The 26,226-nt window shown below is 41.5% G+C and overlaps 3 protein-coding genes and 1 non-coding gene across 5 annotated transcripts; all 4 read left to right on the plus strand.

Moving 5' to 3' along the window:
- The first annotated feature begins 1,074 nt into the window (after window positions 1-1,074).
- si:ch211-119e14.1 (nucleolar transcription factor 1) lies at window positions 1,075-4,331 on the plus strand. The gene is made up of 4 exons (XM_040141156.1): window positions 1,075-1,154; window positions 1,505-1,615; window positions 1,757-1,910; window positions 2,594-4,331. The coding sequence occupies exon 4, from the start codon at window positions 2,596-2,598 to the stop codon at window positions 3,220-3,222; it is 627 nt and encodes a 208-aa protein (XP_039997090.1). The 5' UTR covers window positions 1,075-1,154; window positions 1,505-1,615; window positions 1,757-1,910; window positions 2,594-2,595; the 3' UTR covers window positions 3,223-4,331.
- A 52-nt stretch (window positions 4,332-4,383) lies between these two features.
- trnaa-cgc lies at window positions 4,384-4,455 on the plus strand. Its single transcript has one exon. It is a non-coding gene; the product is annotated as a tRNA-Ala (tRNA).
- A 329-nt stretch (window positions 4,456-4,784) lies between these two features.
- On the plus strand, window positions 4,785-19,284 carry dtx4a (deltex 4, E3 ubiquitin ligase a). 2 transcript variants are annotated; one of them, XM_040140383.1, is made up of 9 exons: window positions 4,785-4,998; window positions 5,594-5,808; window positions 7,712-8,894; window positions 16,066-16,127; window positions 16,464-16,625; window positions 16,715-16,776; window positions 16,966-17,286; window positions 17,391-17,480; window positions 17,592-19,284. In XM_040140383.1, the coding sequence occupies exons 2-9, from the start codon at window positions 5,601-5,603 to the stop codon at window positions 17,820-17,822; spliced, it is 2,319 nt and encodes a 772-aa protein (XP_039996317.1). In that variant the 5' UTR covers window positions 4,785-4,998; window positions 5,594-5,600; the 3' UTR covers window positions 17,823-19,284. The 2 variants fall into 2 exon arrangements, with proteins under 2 accessions (XP_039996317.1, XP_039996316.1); XM_040140382.1 differs by lacking the exon at window positions 4,785-4,998 and adding an exon at window positions 5,188-5,374.
- Window positions 19,285-22,380: 3,096 nt separating this feature from the next.
- Window positions 22,381-26,152, plus strand: msantd1 (Myb/SANT-like DNA-binding domain containing 1). The gene is made up of 3 exons (XM_040141187.1): window positions 22,381-22,965; window positions 23,057-23,350; window positions 24,821-26,152. Exons 1-3 carry the CDS (start codon window positions 22,712-22,714, stop codon window positions 25,110-25,112), a joined length of 840 nt encoding a protein of 279 aa, XP_039997121.1. The 5' UTR covers window positions 22,381-22,711; the 3' UTR covers window positions 25,113-26,152.
- Window positions 26,153-26,226: the final 74 nt, after the last annotated feature.

Raw genomic sequence — 26,226 nt, forward strand, 5'->3', positions numbered from 1 at the left:
CTTAGTCAAAAGACACAAAATAAGTACACTGGATAAGATGAAAAGAAAATAAGAAATACACCCTCACCCTCTCAAAGGAAAAAACAAAGAAAATCTTTTCTTTTAAGATCATGTGGAGGTTCAGCAAAAACTTAGAACTCACGGCAAAATGAAGATGATTTATGGAATCTTAAAAGGGCTTAAAATGGCAAACTATTTGATAGCAATTACATTCTCCATCTGCGAACTCAAATTGTTCATAACTTCACACCAGACTGTCGTGTGCATATCCAGCACTGAGAAATGCACTGTAAAATTACAGTACAAATTGCTGCCTTTGCTGGGTGTAGGGGCTGTGGCTGCCTGGCCACTGAAGCAAAAACAGGATGTGGCTTTCTTGTCTCGCATTCAGAAACTGTGTGCAGCTTTTGAACTTGGTGCATTGCAACTTTAGCGTGTAATTACATAACATCAATATTTTTTCCCTAAATCAAAGAATGAACTAGACTACAGTTTAGTTCTCGGCACCTTTACACTTCTTTCTTCAGTGTGTATATAAAAAAATCCACGACTTCAGCACCGAAAACCGACTTAAAACTTTTGATGGTACATTTTTTCACAAACCCTGGCATCTTCGCCTTCACCTGTACTGCTCTTTAGGGAGCTGCTATTACAACCGCTGACACAAATGACAGCAGGTTGGAACGTGTCACCGGAAACACATATACTGTATCATGATCTTTTCCAGCAGCTTAATTCTAGTCAGTAAAGAATATGTATGTTCTTAAAATATTCTTATTATATGTTGCACCTGTGGAAGAACATTCAAATGTCTATGTCTTCCTCTTTCCATTAATGAATGCCCTCTTTCCACCTGTGCTTTCCATCTGCTTGATTTTGTTTTTATCTGACTTCTCACCCCCTTGAGCCTCCACCTTCTACGGTGAGTTTCATCTAGCTTTTCTTCACCACATTTCATGCACCGGCCCCTCTCTCGTTTTCTCTCCTCTCGCTCTCTCATTCCCACACACACACACACACACACACACACACACACACACTCTCTCTCACACTTGTTCAAAAGGTCTCTAAATGTCACCTGCCAGTCCCTTACTAGTTCTTCGTGTTCTGGCACTGTCTGGCTCCACAAACGTTATCTCCTGCTCACAACTTTGGTGACTATTTTAACTGTTAATTTCTGTTCTTTTTAATATTTTGAAGAGCATCTGAACTCATTTTTGCTGCACATATTTTTGTCTTTTCTAATGCAAATGCCTCATTCTCTGCAATTATAGCCCCATACATAGGATCTTAATATTTCAGATTTTAAATACTTGAACAATTATTTCATGTACAGTACATTTCAGCTTCAGTTGCATCTTTAATGCATGTACTTCATTACTTATAAGTATTTTACACTTAATGTTTCGGAACTTAATATCTGATCTTAGCCTGCTCAACCATGACTAAAAATGTTTCCTCCCACAGCAAGCTGACTGATTCTGTTTAATTATAATTTTGACAGGAAACCAGCAATGCAGTGAGCAGTCTACTAGCTTCCTGTCATTCCAGCGCACAGTTTTATTGTCAAACGAGATAAGGGCAACACAGACTTCCTGTTATATTTTCAGCCTATGTAAGTGTTGCATGTATATTTTTCTAGATGATAATGTATCAGAGGCATTTTTATTATTTAATGTGAAATTAGGCCATCTAAAGGTTTTGCTGGAAACACCATGCGTTGTCATTTACCTCACTAATTTACCTTTTTTTCTAGATCCTGAAGGTAGATTTACTAATGGATCTCCTGCTGATCAAAACTTCACAACTGCTTTGAGAGTACGAGGAGTCTAACTGCAAAAAAATCAGCCTGTAACTGTGACACCAAGCCAGAAGGGTTTTTTCTACTCAACAGCGAATTTTCTTAAGAGGTAAAGTACATTTCTGACACTGGTCTGACTCAGTATTGAGGGATTTCAAAGGAGAGGCTTTCTGTTTCTCTTAGAGAGAAGAAAAAGTGGATTCAGACTTGGTTTCATTACCGACACAATGTTTAGCATCTATGTAGACCCACTTTTAGGTTGTCCCAGGTAGAACTTAGATAGTACTAATTTAGGTTTGCTGACATCATCTAATCTTGCTTTCAAAGCAGCATTGTTGTATGACAAACCACACCCATGTAAAACCCAGGTATGAGCTAAAAAAATCATAAAATCATAAAAAACTATTTCCAAATCAAAAGGTCTACTGTTTTAGTGGATGTGTTCAACATTTTGGGAAATATGGTTATTTCCTTTTTTTCTATAGAGTTAGATGAGATGACTGTAAGGTAACAAAATCAGGCTACCAGCAACTCTGTTTCCCACAGTTTCCATGTTTGCTTGGCTAAGCTAGCTGACTGCTGGCTCCTGCTACATATTCACTGTACAGATGTGAAAACACTATTGATGTTCTCTCCTAACTCTCAGCAAGAGAGTAATTGAGCATAGCTTTCAAAACTATTCTTTGAGGAGATTTTCCCTTAAAAACAAAATCATTCATTGAAATGAATAAATCCTGCTGTCTAATGTGTGACGTGCTAACTCGGTGAACCTTTTCTCTCTCTTCACTTCAGGCATGGATAACTCTGGAACCATCATTATTTATACAACAAACAATCACAAAGTCCTGATCCTTTTATTTTGCCTATTAGCCCTGATTGCATTGCTGATATTCTTGTACAAGAAGTTGAACAGGGAGACTGATGGAGAATATACCATCCGGCGCATGGTGTACAAGGAAGGGGGGGTCAGGGACCAGGTGAGGGGTGCAGCATTTGCTCTGGGGACACGTCTCGGAGTCCGGCTATGGCCTGGCAGTGAAACAGATGAGGACGGAGAGGAAATGCAGGAAGTCCAAGATGAGGAGGGACAGTTAGAGGAGGGGGGTAGCCAGGGAAGGGACAGCGAGTGGGACGACCAGCAGGAGAAGGAGGATGATGATGCAGAGACAAAGGGAAAAGGAGATGACACTTCAGATGAGAACTCAAGTTTGGAGGGTTCGGAGGCAGGGGATCAAACCAGGTTAACAGACCATCCAGAGGCAAAGGAGGAGACGGAGGAGAAAGTAGGAGAAGGGGAAGGTAAGGGGGAAGCAAGTGGAGGGGCTGGATTGTTGATAGACCTAAAGCAGTTCTCTGGAAGTGCCATCTGGTCTGAAGAAGAGGGAGGAAAGGATTCGGACAGGGATATGACTGCACTGTGAGTACAAGATTAGAAAATACGAAATACAAAGAAGCCTTAGGAAATAGTCTTAAGCCCTCCGTCAGGAATACAATTTTGGTGTAGAAATTTGGAATTTCTAGAAATAGTCAATTTTGAGTCAAAATAGTGGAATCAGTCTATAAAAACAGCCACAAAGTGTAGGTTTTTAATCATAGAATGTAAATCAAAGCACAGCTAGACAAACTAAAGAGGATGGATGCACTGAGAGTGCAGTCATGTCCATGGTCCTGGTCTTAATTCGAAATCCAGAGAGCTGACTGATAAATGAAGCTGTTGTGCAGGGGGATTTTGATTGTTTCTCTTGTGAGTTTACCTTTTATAATGTAAAACTGTTTCAGTCACTTAAGAAATCAGACTTTGTATTATTGTGTCATCCCATTGCATGCTGTATATCGTGGAGTGTAGCTTGTTTTATATATTGCTGTAAATGTTTTTTTTTTTTCTAATTTACATTAAAAGTAAAAACAAACTTTACTTAAAGTCATATTTAGAGCTGAAGTGATTGGTCAATTAATCGATTAGCCACTCAACAGAAAATGAATTATTTTGATAATTGATTAATCGTTTAAGTAATTTCTTTAGAAAAATTACAAAATTTGTGATGTGATTGTAAACTGAATATTTTTGGGGTTTTGGACTGTTGGTCTGACAAGCAAGTAATTTGTAAAACGTCAGCTTGGACATTTTTCATTCTTTTTCTCCCCATACAGTGATAATATATATTATTATATGCATTGCTCATGTATTCTATGTAAAATCGTAATCTGCAAAGTAACTAAAACTACAATATTTCCCTCTGAAATGTAGCGGAGTTGAAGTTTAAAGTAGCATACATTTAAAATAGTCAAGTACAAGTACCTCAAAACTGTACATAATTGCAGTACGTGAGTAAATGTAAACTTGGTTACTTTACACCACTGTTAATGAATTAATGTACAACAAGGCTTTTCACTATTGTCTTGGGAGATTGTACTGATGTTGTTGTACTTTTCGTTCCGAAACACTGTATACTGTAACTAGAAGAAAAAAAAATTAATAAATCTAACGCGTTCACATCAGTGCCCCCTTTTTCTGTTGAGACGATCACGCACAATGAATAAAGGATGAGATAAAATACAGTGTAGTGTCTATTCTGACCAATGGGGATGTAGCTCAGTGGTAGAGCGCATGCTTCGCATGTATGAGGTCCCGGGTTCAATCCCCGGCATCTCCAGCCTCTTTTTTTTTTTTTTTGATAATTGTGTTTCTCCTCCTCAACTAGAAAAATCACATCTCGAAAGCCGTTTCATGTGTAAAAGCAGCGCTGCTGACTCACACGAAACAGGAACACATTTCAACACACACCTCAAACCCCAACACCACGGACAGCGAGCGTGTGACGCGGGAGCCGTTTCGCGACTGGCTAAACGGAGAAACCTGCTCGAATCCGATTGGACGCCGGAGGTCTTCGAGGCGCGGGGGTGTTCCCGCACGCGAGCGTCAAAAAGGTTTATTTTCGCCGGCTGAATGGTTTTCAGCTGGGTGAGAGCCGCCCGATCGAGACACTTTGGAAGAGCCAAGAAGTGAGCCTGCGTCAACGTAGCTTAAACCTAAGTGCAGTGACACATTTGACAAAACAATTATGTAACTGGAAACCCGGGATTTCTACCTCAAGGGTGAAGAGATCCTCACAGTGACAGATGGATCATTACTAGAACACCCCGACTGTTCTACTAAGCAGTGACTTGACTGGAGACACTGAAGCTGATCCAACCCGGTAAATATTTATCTGTTCTCAGGAATTTGATCCTCCCTTACAGACAGCACAGATTTGTTTTTGTTTTTGTTTTTTTGTTATTTTAAAAAAGAAAGAAAAAAAGAAAGGAACCTTGCATTCCACAATCAAAGCCAGTCTGTCACAGTAACCCACTTTACGAGTGCCGCACCACCCTGAGCATCCAGGTTTGCATTTTCTCCTCTCATCCTAACTTGATTGTGCCGGAGAAATGATTTCAGTACACGTCACTCATCTGCATAGGGAGTAAAATGCAACCATCCTGCGAGGCTCTTTGCGCCCTGAAACGGTCTCTGCCCTCGCCGTGTGATAAAAGGACCCGCTAATTGCTGCGTATCAGAAACTACAAACATGGAAGGTACAGTTTGCATGTAGTGTCATCCCAAAATATATATATTTATATCCACAGAGAGGAGACACATCTGGGTTTGCAAACTGTCCAAGATGGATGCAGCGCCGCTGTGCGCAGGGATGCACGGCGGAGCGGCAGCGGGGTTTCTTTAAATGCCCATCATCCCCGCCGCTTGGCTTTCCTTTACGACTCAATATTGCCATTTTTATTTTTTCACCTTTGCAGGAGTAGGATGTTACTAGCATCCGCCGTGGTGGTATGGGAATGGCTGAACGAGCACGGACGCTGGCGGCCCTACAGCCCGGCTGTCTGTCATCACATCGAGGCAGTCATCCGGAGCGACCCGCGGTGTGGTAGCGTTGTCCTCGGCCAGGTGGACTCTCGCCTCTCGCCCTACATCATCGATTTGCATTCCATGCACCAGTTCCGACAAGACACAGGTGAGAAGCAGAGAAGAGAGACAGAGTCACACGGCGGAGACTGTGGTGGTGTAGCCGGGCCTGAGGTGGAGGCCTTCTTATTGCTCATGTGTGTCTACTTTATCTGTGCAATCCCTTGTGATGATTCTGCCCCAGATGTTGACGCTTTGCTGGGAGTGTTTTGCTGCAAAGAGGCCTCTTACCTCGGCACGGTTTAAATTCTCCTGTGCTATGGCATAAAAGCTGTTGTTTGTATTTTAAATTCCCAAATCTAGTCTCCCATAGTTTCTTCTTACAGTATTTCCAATTTTATGCAAATATCATTTAAGGACAGGGATGTGTGTGTGTGTGTGTGTGTGTGTGTGTGTGTGTGCGTGCGTGCGTGCATGTGCGTGCGCGCGCGCGTGTGCTGAAGTGTTCAGTCATACTCACAGACACGGTAAACACTTTAGTCCTGCAGTTACACTGCAAACACTATGATCAATACTACTGTCTTTTGTATTGTAAGAGAAAATGGAGGTAAGAGGTGATCTAGCACAAGTCAGAGCTTCATAAAAGAGAGGCAAACGGGGCAGTGTAAGACAAAGCAGGGGATTGTCAGTTGTCAGACCTCTAACTTTGGCTGAGATCCCAACATCGCCCTTCTCTCTCAACATTGGCTGACAAAAGCCTTTGTGCAGTTTGTTTTCCAAACCCAGCAGAGACTGAAAGGTGGGAGGAAGGCAGGGTGCCCCAATTTAAATAGGAGACAGGAATGAGGAGGCGGGGTGGATGAATTTCAGGGGGTCTGAGGTCATTGACAAAATGGGGTTGATGGGAACAGATTTTATGAATGAACTCCCCTGTTGTCATGTTAAATGTGGCATACCGATCTCATTCAGCTACCCTGTTTTTTGCTATCGTCGTGGATAGATTACTGAACCTGCCTACCTAATGGCCACAGGCCCAGAGGCATGAGAGGTCAGGGGGCCCTTGGGCCGGAGTCTCAGCAAGAAGTGACTGTTAATACTTTTAGATCTCAGTTATAGGACACGAATTGACCACAATGGGGTGCAAAACAATCCCAAAGACAGGCAAAAAAAAAACCCACAAAGGGACAAAAAATGACCATAAAGAGACACAAAACAACTACAAAGAGACGAACATTTGACCACCGAGTGACACAAAATGGACAAAAAAAGACCCAAGCTTTCAGTCCGGTTGTCCTATATAAGAGGGGTGGGGGCCCTTTTACCTGTCTGTGCCTATTTTCTCTTAATCCATCCACGGCTATCATTTACTCTGATTAAAGAAAAGAGAGAGAATACAGACTGAACTGTAAAATGAAAATGTAAAATGCCTTTTACAGTTCTGAAAAAACCGTTAAGCTCTCACTTTAACGTCAGTCTCGCAAATCTTAAAGAAAGTTGTGCACCGCTCCTAGAGACAGGATTTGATATCGGAAGGCTTTACAGTATGAAGACTCCGTAGAGTTTCTCTGGGCACCCTGGGAAAGCAAACACAGCCAGCTCTCGGTCGGATCAAGGCTGCCAGCCAATCAGAACGCAGGACACTGTGTGCTGTTACCAGGGGCAACCTGTTTGCCCAAATTCTTAGCAAGCAAACACAGACATGTTGAATTTGTTGGGGTTGTAATCTACTTGTCCCCAGCAAATAGTAGTCCAGTCACTTAGCTACTTTTGCATCTACCTCTCATCACCCTACATTATGATTACAGTTAAAGAGATTTAGTCAAGAAAGAAAGATGCTCAATATATGCTTCAAACTTTATATTTACAATAGTAGTGTAGGATATGTCTGGAAATAACCATTGACGTGCAGTAAATGACTCCAGAGTGCTATTTAAAGACACCACACCCCTTTCAAATCCTCATAATGTGTATGAACGTTTTCTTATGATGTGACCCTCTGACCCCTGCCTCAGGTACCCTTCGACCGGTACGACGTAGCTTTTACGACCCCACCTCAGCGCCAGGCCAGGGCTGGTTGTGGGAGTGGGAGAACGACGCCGGCAGTTGGACGGCGTACGACACGGAGGTGGGCATCGCCATCCAGGCAGCACGAGATCGTCAGCAGCCCTGGCTGGACCTGGCGCCGCTGGGTTTCTGCTACCTCATTGACTTCGAAAGCATGACCCAAATCAACGGGCAGACACAGCGCTGCCGGCGCATTCAGCGCCGCTCCGACCTGGCTTACCCGCTGGTGTCCGGGCCCCTGCCCAAGTCCCACCATGCCTGGGGGCCCACGTCAATGCCCAGCCACGGAGGACTGCTTGGTGTGGATGTATCTGGAGTGGGCATGGGGATCCGGATGAGCAGCAGTGGGACTGGAAATGGGAGTGCGTACCCCAGCGGGGCTCTCCCTGCTTCAGCCATCACCTCTCTGGGACAGCCCTGCGCCTGTCATCAGTGTATGCTGGTGTTGAGTGTCAAAGCCGGCACCATGTCGACTGCTCATACTCTGGGTCGGAGACCACCACAGACCAAGCCGCCTAGTCCCAAAATCAGCAGTCAGCCTGTCCCAGGAGGGTCATACTCACTAACCCTCCCACGGCCTCCTTCCCTTTCACGATCACTTTCGCCAAACAGGACGTCTATAGTTGGGGCGACAGGTGGCTTCAGTGTAGGCGGTATGGGTAGTGCCGGAGGTGTAGGTATCGTCGGTGGTAGTGGTGTTAGCGGCGCCAGCCTTGGCTTTGGAGGAGGCTTCACTCACTCTCTTTCCCTCCTTGGCTCAGCTACCGCCGCCCTCTCCATCTCCTCCACCCGTCCCCCACCTCCACCTCTCCCCCCACCTCCGCCGCCTCCTCCGCCACCCTCCACCACACCCTCATCGGTCGCCATCTCTCCCCCTCACCCCTCCACCTCCTCCATCCTCTCTGCTTCCTGTTCCGCCCCTACAGCGCCCGCTCCAGGCCCCCCTCTCATCTCCACGGCTGCCTCCACCTGCACGCCCTCGCCTTCTGCCCGCGTCCTGGGACCAGTGTCTTCTTCTGGTGCTGCTGCCTGCGCGGCCCCTCTGCCGCCCAGGTCCAGCCTAGCGGGGCTGAGCCGACCTGCGCTGCAGCGTATCGCCATGGCTCAGTCACGTGCCCTTATCGCTTCTGGGTGAGTAGACAACCACCGCAGTCACACATCAGTTGGCTAAAAAACTATTCTCTTCAAGCGGCAAAAGGTTTTATCGTCCAAGGAACGATAAGAAAACCTCTGAAAATAATGTGTATACATTTCTAATTTTGCATATTTAGGCAAGATTTACATTCCTACAAAAGTCACACATCATACAAAATTGGAATTGTTTGGTGTCTCGTGTTTTTCAGTTTAGTCCCAAAATTAAACCCTTCCTCTGTGCAAACGAATGAACAGGCTTATATGTAGACGTCACAGGCAAGTGTGATGTCCTCATCACCAAAACAAAAGGGTGTGGCGTTCACTGATTGGAAAGCAGTGAAGTCACATGTAAAGCACCAAAAAAAAAAACCTGACAAATATAAATATCCAAATGGAAATTTAGTGTTGTGATTCACAAAAAGAGAGAGCACAGCTGCAGAGATCATTTCGATCCCCAAACTGCCTTGACATAAATATCCCTTACAACAGTATGTAAACTGTTGGCCGCAACCTCGATACTATGAAGAATACTCATAAATATACTTGTGCTGTCTTACCAGTCAATATCAGGATCCAAGTGCAAACAGCATGCACATAGAGGAATAGTCTTATGTAGATTCAAAAGAAAAATATCTTATTTCCGTAATGTTTGACTGAAACTGATTTGATTTTAACAGGAAAGTACTGCTAAAATAATGAATGTATTATTTAAATGCTCCCAGTGATCACGCCCCATATCGTTTCACTGTATACAAAACAAAATGAGACCAACTAAACAGGATATGTAAGAAAAATCAATTTACACAGGAATTTCTCATTTGTTTGAGGCCCTCATTACCAGGTGTCTGACATCAGCGCTCATTAGCATACGTGAGCCTTTAATCTTTGCGAAAGTCCACCAGGCTCACTCATTTCCATGGAGAAAACAATGAAGAGTATTCATACTGCACAAGCTGGGCTCTCACAAGAGTTACTCACATTCCAGGTATTTGCCATGCAACAGCTTAATGATGGGTTTACTTCATAAACACACATACACTCGCGCGCACGTAGTTAATGAATATATGTAGTGGGTATATAGTTGTCACCAAACAGTAGGAGACTTGGAGTCTAGGATTCGGAAAAGCCTGGAAATACTTTCACTTGGGCCAGTAACCGTTAGCAACCAATGTGGCCCAGGGGCTTGTTTCGCAAAGCAGATTTATGGAGTTGTCTGGATAACTTTGCTGATTGAAACCTCAGCCCTATCCAGTGTGAAACATGAAGTAATAAACAAAGAAACACTGTACAGCTGTGGTTGAAAAGGTTCCAGGTTCTAGCCAGCAAACCACATCTGGAATGCATCGTGAATGCATTTGAAATACATGTGGGATGATTGTGATCAAATGCTTGATGTTTTTCATCGGGGGTCCTCTTGTGCTGGTGATTTGTCCTTTTACTTTTTCATTTACTCATTCGGGAGACGCATTTATCCGAAAGCGACTTATGAGTGAGGCAACTTAACCGCCAACCCTGCGACCAGTGGACCACTTGAGCCACAGCCGCCCTGTTTTTTGCATTACTGTTCCAATGTCAAGAGAGAATTTTGGTAATTACAGTCAAGAAAATCTCAGATTTCTTCTTGTGAAATGAGTTCCCGCGGACCTGTAGTCCTAGTATGTAGGGGGCCATACAGTCACTCCACCTTTTATATACTGTATAATGCTAATAAAAAGTGTACAGAGTTGCTGTCACCAGCCGCATTATTCGGTGATGAAAGCAACATATCAGTAAGAATGAGATTTTCACAAAAAAATAGGTTTTCATATTGTTTTGATAACAGTGTCTTCATCCGTACTAGCCTTCCTTAAATATTCAATTTGAGCCGAGAGCTTGGCAATAGCTGTTGGAGTAGTGTAAGTAGAAGATTAGCGTGCTAATATTAAAGCCCCACCCAAATTGAAAACACATCCAGTGCTCATAGACATGGACTTTTCAGTGAAGTAGGAAGTACCATATGTCCAGTAGTTAAACTTTTAATCGAAAAAAAAAAATCGCATATTTATAGATTCTGGACTTTTTAACAAGGTCATTTAACTTGAGAAAACATATCAGGCAGAAATTTTTATTCCAATTTTTAAAAATATATATCTTATAACATGTCTGTGGGCTATTTATAACAGCTAGAGGTTATGATCATATAGATAAATGGTTTACAAGAGTAAACTTAAGATCTGTAAGAGCTTGAAATGGGTTCGCGTTTTACGCTCCGTGTCATTTAACACGACTTGACCATTGGTATTTAGATGTTCAAGACCAGCTTTGACAGTTGTCAGCTTCAGTGAATGTTCTTAAGTGAAGGAAGTCACAGTATCCAGTTGCGACAGCCAGGGGGCGCTGGTCAGTAAGATGTTTGCGGTTCAGAGAAGACTCCAGCTGTTTCTACATTATTTTATCATTACTTTCTATTTTGCAGCTGGTGGCACGTTTTTGTGAGCATGTTACAAATTTTAGCGTCCAGATTTCATCATATTCCAATTATTGCCTTTTCATTTTATACCATTTTTTTCCTCACAATCCTTAAGTCTCACTGAAAGAGATGTTTCTGAGATGCTTACTGGTTTTGCAGTTGCTTCAAATATAACAATGTCAAAGCATACAAGAAAAGCATTGCCTCATGCATCCCGCACTGTTCAAACACATAGTTACTGAAAAGCAAGTCTTCATGAATTTGGATGCTTGTACTGTGATAAAACATTTTAAAAAAGAAAAAAAAAAAGACCATATGCTGTGGATAATTTCCATGTGAGTCACCCAACATTGCCCCAGGTGAGCACCCCAACTCTCTGAATCCTCACATTAGCTGAGACAACCTCCGTAAAACAGTTTAGCAGCATCTAAGCGTCCGATTAATGCCAAATACCGCAGGTTTAATATTCCTGCTCCAGTAATCTCTGTATTTTGTGTCAGGTGAGCTGTGCGATTGACCCATTTTTCCAACACATCGGGTGAGAGTACTTCTCTGTCCAGCAGATGGTCGCACCTGCTGCTGTGGTAGAACCAGCCACGTCACAGATGAAGATTCTCTCTGATCCCATCAGCCTTGGATTCTCTGCTCACCCCCTCTGCCGCTCGCCCTTCTTCTCTCCTCCGATTTGTTCTTAGTGCAAGCTCCACTTAAGTGCTCCAGCTGTCATCATCTTACTGCCTTATCCCAAAATTCATTCACGGCACCACGTGAACACTTACGCTCGTGTGGTGCGGGAAAAACCTTCCTGGAGTGGGTGAAACCCAGTGTTGGAGTTTTATCTTATAAATCCAAAAGTAAATCCAGGTAATCGGGCTCACATTTGTACATCTCGTAATTTAAGATAAGAAAACAGCTGAAAAAAGTGGGTTATTTTCATTTTGAAGCATTGTCTTCATTAGCTGACGTAAAGTTGGAGCTTCTGCTGCTACTGCACTTTTCATTCGGTGTCACTGATATTTCATCTTTTTTATTTTGTCAGAGGAAAAACTGGATTTAAATGTGGTTTCAGGTGGTTCTACATAAATGCACCGGTTCATTTTAGTAAAGTCAAAGCAAAAACGAAGTCCTAATCTTATTTCATATTTCCTGCAGTGTTGTTTTAATGCTCCTCTGCTCTCCTCGGCTAAATTTAAAGCTGCATTACGCTTAAGGCTCTTTAGTTGCTAAATGCTGCACTACTTTCACCAGGTAGTAGCTAATTGAGCAGGTACTGTACAGAGTTGTTTTTTTTTTTATTTGTTTTTTTTAATTTGTTTTTTTTTCCTGAAAACTGTGAGAGTGAACCAGAACATTAAAGTTGCGGGTCTGGAAACCAAAACAATGAGCTGAAAGACATTTAAACGCTCTGTAATACAGAGGGGAAGTGCGCTGCAGCTGAGTGATAATTCTCTGTGGGTTTGTCACTTGGACAACATTACACAGTCATTTAATCCGATGTTAATGCGAAAAATATTGATTGGTTCAGCTTTAAGAAGATTTCTATGTGCTTTACTTGGGATATAGGAGATTTTTGATACACATATTCAGAATAACATAAACTTGTAAAAACATCTCCTGGTTAAAAAATGATTAAAAAATGTGAAAAAAAAATAAAATAAAGGGTAATAAATACTACATACATAAACAGTAACTTCAAATGGTATTGAGACACTGAAAAGTGACAAAATGAGTGAGATATTGATAAATAGATACTGACAGTGATATTTTATATTCATGAATACTGTGATGACAGTGATGGTGCTGTAATGCATTACGACAAGACAATTATGACAATTCTACCATATCGTAAGTGCTGTTGATTACCAAATGCAGTTTAAAAAAGAATCAATAGCACTTGGGTTGGCGAGTTTGTTGTAGAGTTTTTTTTTTTTTTTTTTGAGAGAGCTCGCCTGCAGTGAAATGGAGCAGATGGTTTCTTAGTGAAGTGTTCAACTCTGAGGGGTCTCCAACGTCACAGATTATCATTGTGACGAGCGTTGCCTTTGGTCCACACACCTGTTGTGGCCCTCGCTCCTCTCGCTGCAGTGGGTTCGATTTCCACGAGTGTGTCAGTGCCCCTAAACTTGTGCCTGAGCATTGTCTCGTCTCCTTCTTCAAGGGTTTATCTTTTAATTGACTTGATTCAAGGTGCGAGCTTGTAGCTGCAAAGTGTGTGAGCGTTGCCATATGCTGCAGCTTGTGTGTTTCCATCATCCAGCGCTACAGATGGAGGCTGCTCTAATGCCACTAGATTAGCCGGGATCAAAGAAATGTGACTAGCTGACACTCCTCTCCTCCCCTTGTTTCCCACCCTTTCTCTGCTTTTGACCTACCGTCCTTTTAATCTTTTCGTCATATCGCTCACATTTACCTGCCTGTCACACGAACGTCAATCAACTTATCCATGCCCCAGTTTGAGTCAGTCAGCTGCACATTGTGTGACTTTGTGAGTCACGTAAGGCACGAAAACAGGAATCTATTACCACATCTTGGACACTTTGTTGGTAAACAAACCAATAAACTAAGACAGTACAGTGTAATCAGATTGACCAGTACAGGAACAGGACAGTACAGTAACTCTTCCTGCAAGTTTTTTCCAGGTCACTGTTGCATCATTCAGCTAGAGAGGGCAAATTATTGTTGACGTGCAGAGACATACAAAAAAGCTAGTCATTCATGTCCTATAGCCTCAACAAAATTGTAGCCTAATGCTCAACTTGTTATTAGGAAGGTTGAAAAAGTTTATATTTTTATCTTATATCCTTGTTTAGGATATAACATAAAGATTCTCATGGAAAAGTAATAGAAAACGTATACAGAAAGACAGATGAATAATGTAGAAACAATAAAAACAAAGCAGAAAATAAAGCAAAAAGACAACGAATAGAGATATTTTAAACTAAATTACATAGTAAAAGTAACAGTCAAAATGGCAAAGCTTATTGTGGATGGGAATATACACTGTTAATGATTTGAAATAATAGTAAGTTGGAACTGATGCGTTTTTTAGAAAAATATATTATTTTCAGTTTTCAGAAGAAAGACAGAAAAGAACAAAATAAAAGTAACAAAGGGCAAAGGCTGTGCTGTCTCCTTTTTAAAAAATAAATAAATTAAACAGATAAAGGATAAATAGATGCAAATATCATAAAATACATTCAGGTTTCCACCAGATAGTTGAGGAAAAGTCCCCACACATTACTGTGTTTAAGAGTTAAATGAGCGTAGCTGTTGAATTGAATGATAGAAAGGAAGCATTTTGCTGGACCATTTTTTACACATGGAGAATCTGATGATTTCCAATGGAAAAGTATCATTTTTCTGGCTGCGACTCTGCCCCACATTAATGCTTGTTGGTGGTTATACAAAAAAAAACATCATGTCGTGTGTTTTAATCGATGTCTTTAAGCCTTCTTCTAAAAAGTTCTTAGCAAGGTGCACATTCTTAAATCTACGGGGACGGTAGGTTGGGATGCAAGTCTTAATTTGGACATTGTGACATCGATGCAGTGGCATTGGGTACGGTATTACAGTATATACAGTATTATGTGCTTGTGTCTCAGCCTTACGGCAACCTGGCAGTGTGTTGTGGTAACTAACAGGTAATCCCTGCTGTGACGAATCTCTGGCCCACAACCAGAGTTTAGTCAACAGATGGAAACAGGTGGATTAGCCCTATAAAAGAGGAAGGAGACCTGACACCGGCACACAAGCAGAGGAAGAGAGAGACGGAGGCATATATATATATATATATATATATATATATATATACTCATATACTACTGTTAAACTAAAGATCAATCGGAGGCAGGAAAGAACAGAAGAGTGAGAAACAACTGGAAAGAGACCGGTAGTGCGACAAGTGGATATTGTTGCTGGAATATCTTTTACTCGTATCTGTGGTCTTTCGAGACGGGAAGATGACTGTTATCAAAACTGGCAGACCGTAAGTACACACCTGTGACTGGACCGTCACCGTGGCGATACTGTTGTGCTTCATGGCAAATAGGGGCATATGTGTTCAGCCTCTCTTAATGTCATATCAAAACAAAAAAAATATTGGGCTCGTTCAACACGTGTAAGAAGGTTTTTTTGTTTGTTTTTGTTTTTCTATTTTTTTTGTTGCTTTTTTTTGAAAAATTGGTGCTGGCCAATTTCTGCATGAAATCAAAGCTGCTCTGATTGGACATGAGTTGACGTCCTCTTTTTAAGTTGAAAACACTCTCATTTGCAAAATAACATCTTTGAATTCTGTGAGAGTCGGTGCAATCCTTATCAATATTGTTCCTCCTGGATCATGGAGAAGCTTTACCTTAGTTGTGCCCAAGAATTAACTGCAAGATAACTCATTTGTCATGTGCTGACATCCTAAGCTTAAGCCTTACATAGCAGGAAGGCCTGTCTGACAAGTACAGGACAGTATGTCAAGTCGTGACGATCAACGTCTGTTTGTTTCTCCTCGTGACTCGGCAAAAGCTCCTTAACCCACTGACGCTGGGTGGACTAGAAAACTAGCGTATGCTCCAGCCAGCTTTGTGTGACTCTGTCTGTCCACAGGTGACTCGTCAGATTTTGACACCTCCAGTCTGGGTTGCTGAGGTGACCTGACCTGTAGTGTGTCTGCTTTTAGTGTTTCAGTCATCCGCGGCTTAATATAAGTTTGTTTCCTTGTGTTTTAAGAGTGCCAACGGTTCCAGTGAAGAACCTGAACGGATCTAGCCCTGTGCACCCTGCACTGGCAGGTAAATATATTGACACAAACAATTTTTTAATTTCATTTAAATTGGTCGGTACATATCGGTACATTCTTTAAATTAGGTTCCCAGTTCAGTTTTTAAGACCTTGAAGAGGAATCTTACTCATTAAAGTGTGCTGTACTTTTACTTGACACTGATTTACTACAGACGACACAGGTAATGACATTTGGCCGCCTATTTAACTAGTATTTGAGTAAATCTTCTGGCCAGCCCTCACCAGTATGGTTAATCGATAATTCCCTGGATAAAGAGCTCATCACGCTGTCAGTAAACCCTAAATACTGTGTGTTACGACCCCCCCCCTCCTCTGGCTGTGTGCAGGTATTACAGGCATCCTGATGAGCGCAGCAGGACTTCCCGTCTGCCTGACCCGCCCGCCCAAGCTGGTGCTTCATCCTCCACCTGTCAGCAAGAGCGACATCAAGCCCGTGCCGGGTCTGGGCCACTGCTGCCGCAAGACTACCAAGAAACAGGCCCGTAAAGGTGGGTCTGGTAATGATGGAGTCTGCTTTTGGCGGAATGTGCATTTTGCTCATAAACAGGTCATCATACTTGATGTTTTCATCTCCAAGGCAAGACCCCCGAGGAGGTGGTGAAGAGGTACCTTCAGAAAGTTCGCAATCCCCCAGAAGAGGTGAGTTCTCCTTTTTGATGATTTTCGAATCCCAGTTCAGCTAAATAAAACACGAGTTTAAAAAAAAAAACCCTTGACAGCCAGCAGCCTAAATATTGGTTAAAAAGCCCAAGAAAGTGGTCAAAACTGTCCGTCTGTATCAGATGGGACGAGACATAAATCGCACTTTAAATTGTCTTCCCAACTCAGGACTGCACCATCTGTATGGAGGCCCTGGCAGGACCATCGGGCTATAAGGGCCCCGGCGTGGGCGGTATCTCCCGGGCTGAGTCGGTGGGCCGGCTGGCACAGTGTGGCCACCAGTACCACCTCCAGTGCCTCGTTGCTATGTACAACAATGGCAACAAGGATGGCAGCCTGCAGTGCCCCACCTGCAAGACCATTTATGGAGTCAAGACCGGTAACCAGCCCCCGGGCAAGATGGAGTACCACGTCATCCCCCACTCACTGCCCGGCCACCCTGACTGCAAAACCATCCGGATTATCTACAACATCCCTCCTGGCATCCAGGTAAACTGAAGCGTGTTTCTGTGATACATGACGCAAAATTATCACTTTATTGGGTGTTTAGTCTTTGCTTGGATGATGTGATGAACTTTGGTCTCTCTCTTTAGGGCCCAGAGCACCCAAATCCAGGCAAACCCTTCACCGCCCGTGGGTTCCCCAGACACTGCTACCTCCCTGACAGCGAGAAAGGACGCAAGGTAAATGAGAACACATCTCCTCTTTCTGACTTTATGAGTAGTATGAAGATTACCGGACTGGATCTTGTGATAAAATGTCATAATGTCCCTTTCCTTAATTTCTTCGTCCAGGTTCTGAGGCTGCTCCTGGTAGCGTGGGACCGCCGGCTGATTTTCTCCGTGGGCACGTCCAGCACCACCGGCGAGTCCGACACAGTCATCTGGAACGAGGTGCACCACAAGACGGAGTTTGGCTCCAACCTGACAGGCCACGGGTACCCCGACCCCGGCCACTTGGACAACGTCCTGGAGGAGCTGAAGGCTCAGGGCATCACCGAGGAGGAGTGTCTACCCAGAGACTGAACAGAGACATTCAAGACAGCGAAGACACGGGAAACCAGGCTGGAGTCTGTAAACACACAATGCTGGGAACAGATCCACAGCTGGACAGACGGAAAATCTTCAAAATCTGACAAAATGAACAGAGAGAAACTTTTACCACCAGGGATGGAAAACAACTTCAAAAAAAAAACAAAATCTCTTCACAGGAACGTTACAGACATAGTTTCAGCAGAATTTGCTGAGATTCAAATTTCTCTTATGACTGCATGAGCCTGTTTTGAAAAATGGGAAATCATTTTCTTTCCTGATGCAGTAACAGTGTCGAGATCGCAGATGTTATTCCGTGAGACATTTGAGACCACTGTGCACATGAGTCAGTGTTAGATTAAAAAAAAACCAAGAAAAAAAAAAAACCCTGTCATTTATACTGTGAGACTTCTTACCAAGAATGTAACAAAGTGAATTTTGCTGAATTGAAGTGTTCACCACTACTACTGCTGCTATGTGGAACTGAACGGAGGTTAAAATGAAGAAAAAAAAGGGATGTCTGTAATTTTTTTTTTAAGCGTTAGTCCACAAGCAGAAATAACTTTTCACTGCAGATAAATATTTCAAGCGTATAACTGGATATCTGAGCATGGATATTTGCTGACCTCTAGTGGTACTTTTTCAGAACTACATTCCTTTTTAGGTTTGCTTTTTCAATTGTATTGTTGTATAATATGAATACTTGATATATTATATGATTATATTGTTTCCATTCTATCATGTTTTATATTTTAATTTTACAGTTTGTTTTATACGGTGTGTTTCATTGCATTGATTTTGGGTGTGGCGTGACAGACCGACATGTGGAGTGAAGTTACGATAAGCTGCTGGTGTACCTGAGATTGCCTGACACTTTATATGCCATTTATCAACCCCTTTCTTTCAGAAAATCATTTTCAGTATTTTGCATTTGATGGGTTCACAAACTGACATTCCTTAATTGTTCTGCCCCCGGAGCCTGGGCACATTAAATAGCTTTCTGTGTCTTCTTGTATCTGCATTAATGTTAAGGACTGATAGAGGAAAAGCTACGACGGATTATACCACCCCCCCAGAAGGAGTACATTCCCAAAAAGATAGGATTGAACCTTCTGCCTGAGCTCAGATTTGCACAGAGCTCTCTACTTAGTATCAAAAGGAAATGGACAGCTTGTATCTACTGTATTTTTGTGTAGGACACACACACCAGCCTCAAATGCTCTATTCACACTACAAAATGTGGTCATTGGTTGTTTCTGTCATGTTTAGTGTTTGCCATGAGCAGGTGCAAAAGACTGTCTCTTGTTGTGGATCCAGCTTTGGCCAATGTGGTCAAGTCAGTTTGCATTCGGTCCATTGTGGACCCGTTTAGAGTATGTGTTGACATACTAATGTAGGCCACCATTAAGAGCATTTATACTTTATGATACTTTATGTATGCACTGTACTGTATGTATGTGTTTTATGTGCACAAATTTGCATTAAATGTTTTTCTAAGGTTCAAAGAGATAACAGAACCCTACTCTGGTCTACTCTTTTATTTTATGTAACGTTGATAATGTATTGTTTATTTAAGTCCATAAATATGCCAGCTTTTATCATATAATATATATATATATATATATATATATAATGTAATAATATATATATATATATATATATATACTTTTATATTAATATGTTGTTTATTTAAGTGTAAGTATATATCCATAATTATTATATTATATATATATATATATATATATATATATATATATATATATATATATATATATATATATAATGTAATAATATATATATATATATATATATATACTACTCTTTTATTTTATATAACGTTGATAATGTATTGTTTATTTAAGTCCATAAATATGCCAGCTTTTATCATATATATATATATAATGTAATAATATAATAAAGATGGTCGCTGTGGCCTCAAGTGATTAAATACAACGTAATGGTAAATGCTAAGACATAATGTAACAGTAGTAAAAGTAGAGAAGAGTCATAAATTCCACAAACTGAATCTAAAAACTGAGGTCTATACCAGATCAAGTAAGACTGTAGCAGCAAAACTCCTGAGTGTACTGAATTCACTAAGTCTGCGTTTGGTTACTTCTGAATTAATCTATTCATTTATAAGAGGATGAATTTTACTATTTCTATTAAAAGTTCCGTAGTCTCGCTTTAAAAATCGTATAACATTATCTGAACCCGAACACTACGTCGCATCTCACTGTCACAACAAACAACCAAAAGAGTAACTGCAGTTTCATATTGTAAGTTTGACTCCTATCTACTTTTTTTTTAAAAACACAGAAATTTTTTGGCACAGCTGCATCATAGCTTTTTGAAGATTTCTTTTATCCTTGGTTGACTTTTCAAAGGACCGTGACATGATTCTTTAAAAATTAGAAACACAAATTCTGGCACTGGAATTGAATGGCTTTTAGAGTTAGTTTTTTCTGTGTGTGTGTTTTTTGTTCAGCTGGTTCAGACACACCTCTATGGGTTTGTGTTTTCAGCTTTTGTAAATCAATGTTCAGTTATGGCTCTGTTAAGTTTTCATATTGAAAACTTAAGAGTACAGTATGTATGAAGTACAAGCAACTCCGATGTAAAGTACAGCGGGACCATTCAATTGAAAAACAAGTTCAGATCAAATGAGTTTTCTCTTGTGTGTGCTTGTGTGCTGTGTTACTGTCAATGTGTTCACTGTGCTCACTAAAGAACGACAGAGGACTAGCAAAACTAATTTTTTGTTTCTGGCTACGGCGGATAAATGTACCAATATTCAATTTACGAGCATACTGGAATGATGGAATATTAAAGTAAGTGATATGTCTCTTGAAATGTTACTTTCACTTAACTGAATTGAGAAGTATTGCAGGGTTATTTCATACTTTCACATTTGTTTAACTGAGATTTCTCCAATTAAGGCTCCTGGAAAAAAAGATTCTGGTGAGTCTTGTCATATAGTTAGATATTACAATATGGTTAGATTTTATAGTTCACTCATTACTGACTTCTACTTCTAGACGTGAGCGACGCATGACCAGTTTATCTGTAGATTAGTCTGGCTCCTGGATTAGTAATCTGGATTACCTCCGCTTTAATGAATGAAAAACTGTACGAAGGTAACTGAATACAATTATATGGACCCCAGCAAGAAGAGTCAGTCATGATATTTAAATAGATGATGGTTAATTGGCAGCTGTGATAGTAAGGTCAATGAAAGAGCAGGTATTTATTTGTACATTTAAAATTTACGCATTTAAAATTTACTTGATGGTTTATTTAACAGGTGATTTTTTTCTGCAAAAACACCATCTACTCTGTTTAAATCTCTGCAACAACTATGAGGCAACAATCATAACCCTGCAAAAATAATGAACCAAATGTGAGCTCATACCTAAAAAAAAAACTATCAAATTTCTTCAGTTTTTGATGCACAGATCTTTTAACTCGCTACTGGAAGCAAAAAGGAAAATCAAACATACAAAGCCTTTCACACCAACTTTCATTCACTCTTCCATTTCTGGAACGGTGGAGCTTCACATTTGTCCTCAGTGACAGATGTGATGGATTGGGTAAAGCTGCCAATTTGAAATATGAAAAAACACCAGCCCCCTGTTAGTTTACTTAGGAGCAGATGGGTTAAGGGTCTAATTAGGCCAGGACTGAGTTAGGCCAGGCTGACATCAACTCATGGCACTAATAAAGATGAAGTGAGGATAGACAAATTGTGTTGCTGCATAATCATTTCAGGCTGCGAAAGTAAATATGGAGAGACAAAGCAGCTGCTAGGGTGCTGCAGAGAAAGAGTAGTTTTGGGGTTTTACTGCCTATGTATTTGTGTAAAAGACAGTGGGGCTTCGGTGCATAAGATGGGAACAGAGAAGCGAGGGAGAGAGAAAGGGAGCAGGAGACAAGAGAAAAAAAGGCTCATAATATGGTAGATTAGGGTGCTTGAGATGGGGGTAGACGAAGATCCGTGCCTTGCTGAGACCTAAATGGGGGAGGGGTCTCCAGCTGGTCAGAGAAACCCTTCCTGCAGGGGTCCATTGTCTACCACCCACGGCTATGAATAGAAAGCTGATTACAGCAGTCAGCATATTGTATTCCATTGCAGGGTTGCCTACGGTTGATCACCACATGTTGCCACTTTGGCCGATGTCTCTCCCCCCTTCCGTTATTTCCACCTGAAGCAAAAGCCGTTTTCAGTGAAAGGCTTTTGCTGTCCTTTTAGGTCGAACCTGCAGACTGGACGTGTTCTCTTCTCTTCTACATCATGCCAGATGAGGCGAATCTTCCACTTCCATGTCTCAAAATGACTTGTCTATTATTAAAAGCTTTTAAATGGAGCAGAGTGTTGGCTAACTACCAAATCTACTGCCTTGTTGCCAAGGAAACGCATGCCTCATGGTCTCAGCTCTCTTCTCCCCCCCCCCAGAGGCTCATATTTCAAAACTGTCAGCAATCTGGTGCGCTCACACCGCTGCCTTTCAGCTAAAAGCTTTTTGTGCTGCCAGTGGAGCAGAATGGAGGGGAAAGGAGAGGGGACGGGAGTGGTTAGAGTAGAGGGGAGGGAAAATGAAGGGCCTCCCTCACCGTTGCCAAGGCAACTTGATGTCATGGTGACATCACGCACCACTAAAAGCTTTTAACCGGATTCCTCTCCTGCCTTAGGCCCCATTTTGAGTCCTCTTTCAGCTAGGCTAGGGGGAAGGGCACAGGCAGGACGGTGGTGTGTGTGCCTTCTTGCACGTATCATTCTCACACCTCACACAGCTCTTAGCACAGTAAAAGACTTTCAAATCCAACCTCTAAAGATCCCATTTCTGCAAACACTGCCAGCACAAACCAAGAGAACCATAATAATAATGGCATCAGAGGATGGTTTCAGCTACCTAATGCCAGGCCACAGTGAGAAACACAGGCGGGCCCCGAACTGGACCGATGGTGAAATGAAAGCCCTCCTGTACGTCTGGGAGGAACACCACAACGAACTGAAAATGAGCAAGAGGAACGCCAAGGTTTACGAGAAGATGTCGCAGAGGTTTTTCCAACTGACCGGAGAGCAGCGTTTCAAAGAGGAGATCAAGATGAAAATCACCAACATGTCTTTCCAGTACAGGCAAGTGCACCAGATCCCAGTGTCCATCCAGAGTTATGACTCCGAACTCTGGCTGTTGCATGACTAAAAACATCCCTTTTTGTTCCAACAGGCGACTGAAATCCGCAGTTGGTGAAAGTGGGGACACGCCGGACTGGCCGTACTATAAAGCCATTGAGAAGATCCTCTCCAAGCCGCTGGAGAACGGGCGGGTGAACTCTTTGGAGTTTCAGGCCTCCACTGCAGGTCCCTCCACTTCCTCCCAGTCTACAGACAACCTGGTGCCCCAGTCAGAGGAAGGGGTGATGGGATTCCTGCCAGAGTACACAGGCTCCTCAGATGAGATGGAGATAAAGCAAGAGCTGGACTCTTTAAGCTCTGACAGTGAGAACACACAGGGCTCCAGGTAACCGGGACTATACGAGACACGTGATTTGTGTGTGTGTGTGTGTGTGTGGTTTAATCACTGATAAAGGTAATAACAGGTGGATAAGCTAACATTTGTTTTCTATTGTTTCAGGCAAGCAATCTACCTAATGTATTATAAAGTTATATATACAATATTCAACTAAGCTGACATAAAGGAGATAATGGCTACAAGGCTTTAATTTGTCATGTTGCAACATGTGAGAAAGCTCCCTTTCTAGGATACTTTTTTTTAGGATTTGCATTCAAATTGTGAGTAGATACAATCTGTGTCTATGATTAAAAAAGATTGTCAAGAAATTCTCAAGTCAAGGTTTTCTTTCAGCTGTATTTTGTGGCCTTACCCAGCTGATGGAGGTTCTCAGTTGGCATGGAAATGGTTTTGGTGATCAAATAGGGAACAATACGTATATATAAATTTGTATGATATTATCATGTAATACGGGAAAATATCATAGAATATAATGTCTTGATATGACTCTAGCATATGACAACAATATGATGACTGAAATTCATTAACAAATTAGTTTAAGCCATCTGCATGACAACTGAGCAACTCCATCTGCTGAGGAAGGCCATAACATGTGGCTGAAAGCATAGGAAACACCAAGTAAGTAGAACTTGTGATGATAACTAAAAGAGTTTAAAAAAGGTTTTAAAGTTTTCAGGCTGACTGGGTAAACTGTAACAGATGGCTAACATGCATTCATTTCATGTCTCTGTAGTCTTACTATTTTACAAGGAAGACATCATACAGCTTTGGAAAACTTTAGGGAATATGAGGAGAAAACACTTGACTTAGAATACATCTTGTTGATAATGTACCACCATATCAACAACCAAAATGTATTCTTCTCCTAGCTTTCCAAGCTTCCCATCATTTGTTAATAATTACCTTGAATTAAATATAATAATTTAGAATTTAATAAATATCTGACTTAAAAGTAGTTCAGTAGTTTAATCAATTCCACAAGAGTCAGAAGCTGAGATGGCAGTTATTGCTACTCAGCCAAGCTAGGCTAGTTATCGTTTCAGCAGCAACTTAAATACATTTAGCTTTAGCCCAGGCTAGCGGTGGTGATCTTCAGGTCAGTTTGGCTTCTTAAATTTTACATGCCGTTTCTTTGAAATCATGCATATATGACATAATTTTTTATTGAAGTAAAAAATGTTTTCACCCAAATGTCATCAGGTCGGACTCAAGTCTTAATTAAATTTTGACTTAATATGCATTTACTGCATTTTAGCTTTTGTGTGGCAGTAAATTTCAGTTCCACGTTAATTATTTTATTCAGTATTCAACAATATATTTTAAAATACTTTTAATACTTTAGTTCTATAACTTCTGGCTTTGGGATAAAGTTGTAGTACCAACATGAGCTTTTGAACTCGAGGTGATCACCTCTTACAAACACTGCCTGCTCTAAAAGGTCAACCTTCTGTTCTCCAGCTCCCATCCTATTTTATTCAGGAAAAGGCATGCCAACAAGCACCTGTCCATGAAGAGGAAGAAACTGCGGGTGATGCAGGCCATGCTACAGCAACAAAGGAGGTCGAGCAGAGCCATAGAGGAGACGTGCAGGGAGGTCCGGCGAGCCATGCACCAACAGAACCTCCTCCAGGTCCAGTGTCTGCAGCTGCAGGAGCGTATGATGAACCTTCTGGAGAAGATGATCCAGCCTCCCTCCGCCACGTCAGCGTCATGGGGTCAGAGTGGGGTCAAAGACCCAGGGAAGCCATGAAGTGTGTGGGTTATGATTGTTGGGAGAGATCTTGGTCTTGCTCACTTATAGCCTCTTTGATGCAAAAATAAAGTATATTTATTTTTGATTTCAGTTTAACGTTGAACAGAGAAGTACAAAAATATGCTGTTATGATTTCTGAAGGTGTCATCAGCCAGAGTATCATTAGTGGAAAATTACCATGTTAATAACCATAATGACATAGTCCTATGCTGGCACTTTAGCATCGACAGTAAGTCAGGCTCCGATGTTATCATTTCAAGGATAGTTGTACCAGATCTTCTTTCTTGGTAATTTGTGCCCTATTCGAAACACTGTGGGAACAACAGCCTTGCAAAAATAGACTTATCTTGTCACTTCATTTTTGCACTGTGCCAGGATAATTATAAGTTGGGACAGTTTGATGCCAAAACAGGGTAATTTGTAGCATTATGAACCAGCAGTTGAGGCAATAAAACAAGCTATTATTGAGGGGGTTGTCAGCAAATAGAATCATAATTAACAAAAACTGCATCAGATTTCTTGTAAAAGGAAAGTTCACAACTCTCAATTGTGTCCTTTTTGTGCTCAATAGCAGAACAGTCAGTGTTAAGAAAAACATGCTGGCCTACTGTCTCCTGCGCAAGAGACAGAATTGCTTCCAACATTGATTTTACAATGTCATATTGATGTAGCTCCACAGAACTGACTGGAAAAGACAGATGCCCCTGACAGTGGCCACAATTAGTTTCTAAAAATAAGGGTGAATTTCCTGCTTTCAACTGAAAAAAATTATTCAAAGTGAAGCTTATTTAGATGTAACAAATAAACTAGTTAGATGTAATAAATACATTAACTCATTCTTCTTTTCAAATCCAGCGTCTTCAAAATTTGCGTCACTGTAAACACCCATATTCTTGGTCTGCCTGCACACCAACTGGACTGGGTATGGTCAAACAAATAACATTTATACAGCATTTAATCTTGGGTAGCATTGTTCTTTTAGGATTAGACATACATGCAAACATCAAGACAGAAACGGAAAAACATTTCTTTTCAATCCTACACAAAGATGACCTGTTCTTGTTTGCATTTCTGCTGAATAAAACAAATCATGGTCCGGCCATCATTTCGT

Source organism: Xiphias gladius, chromosome 12 (genome assembly GCF_016859285.1).
Source record: "Xiphias gladius isolate SHS-SW01 ecotype Sanya breed wild chromosome 12, ASM1685928v1, whole genome shotgun sequence".
NCBI classification, from domain to species: Eukaryota; Metazoa; Chordata; class Actinopteri; order Istiophoriformes; family Xiphiidae; genus Xiphias; species Xiphias gladius.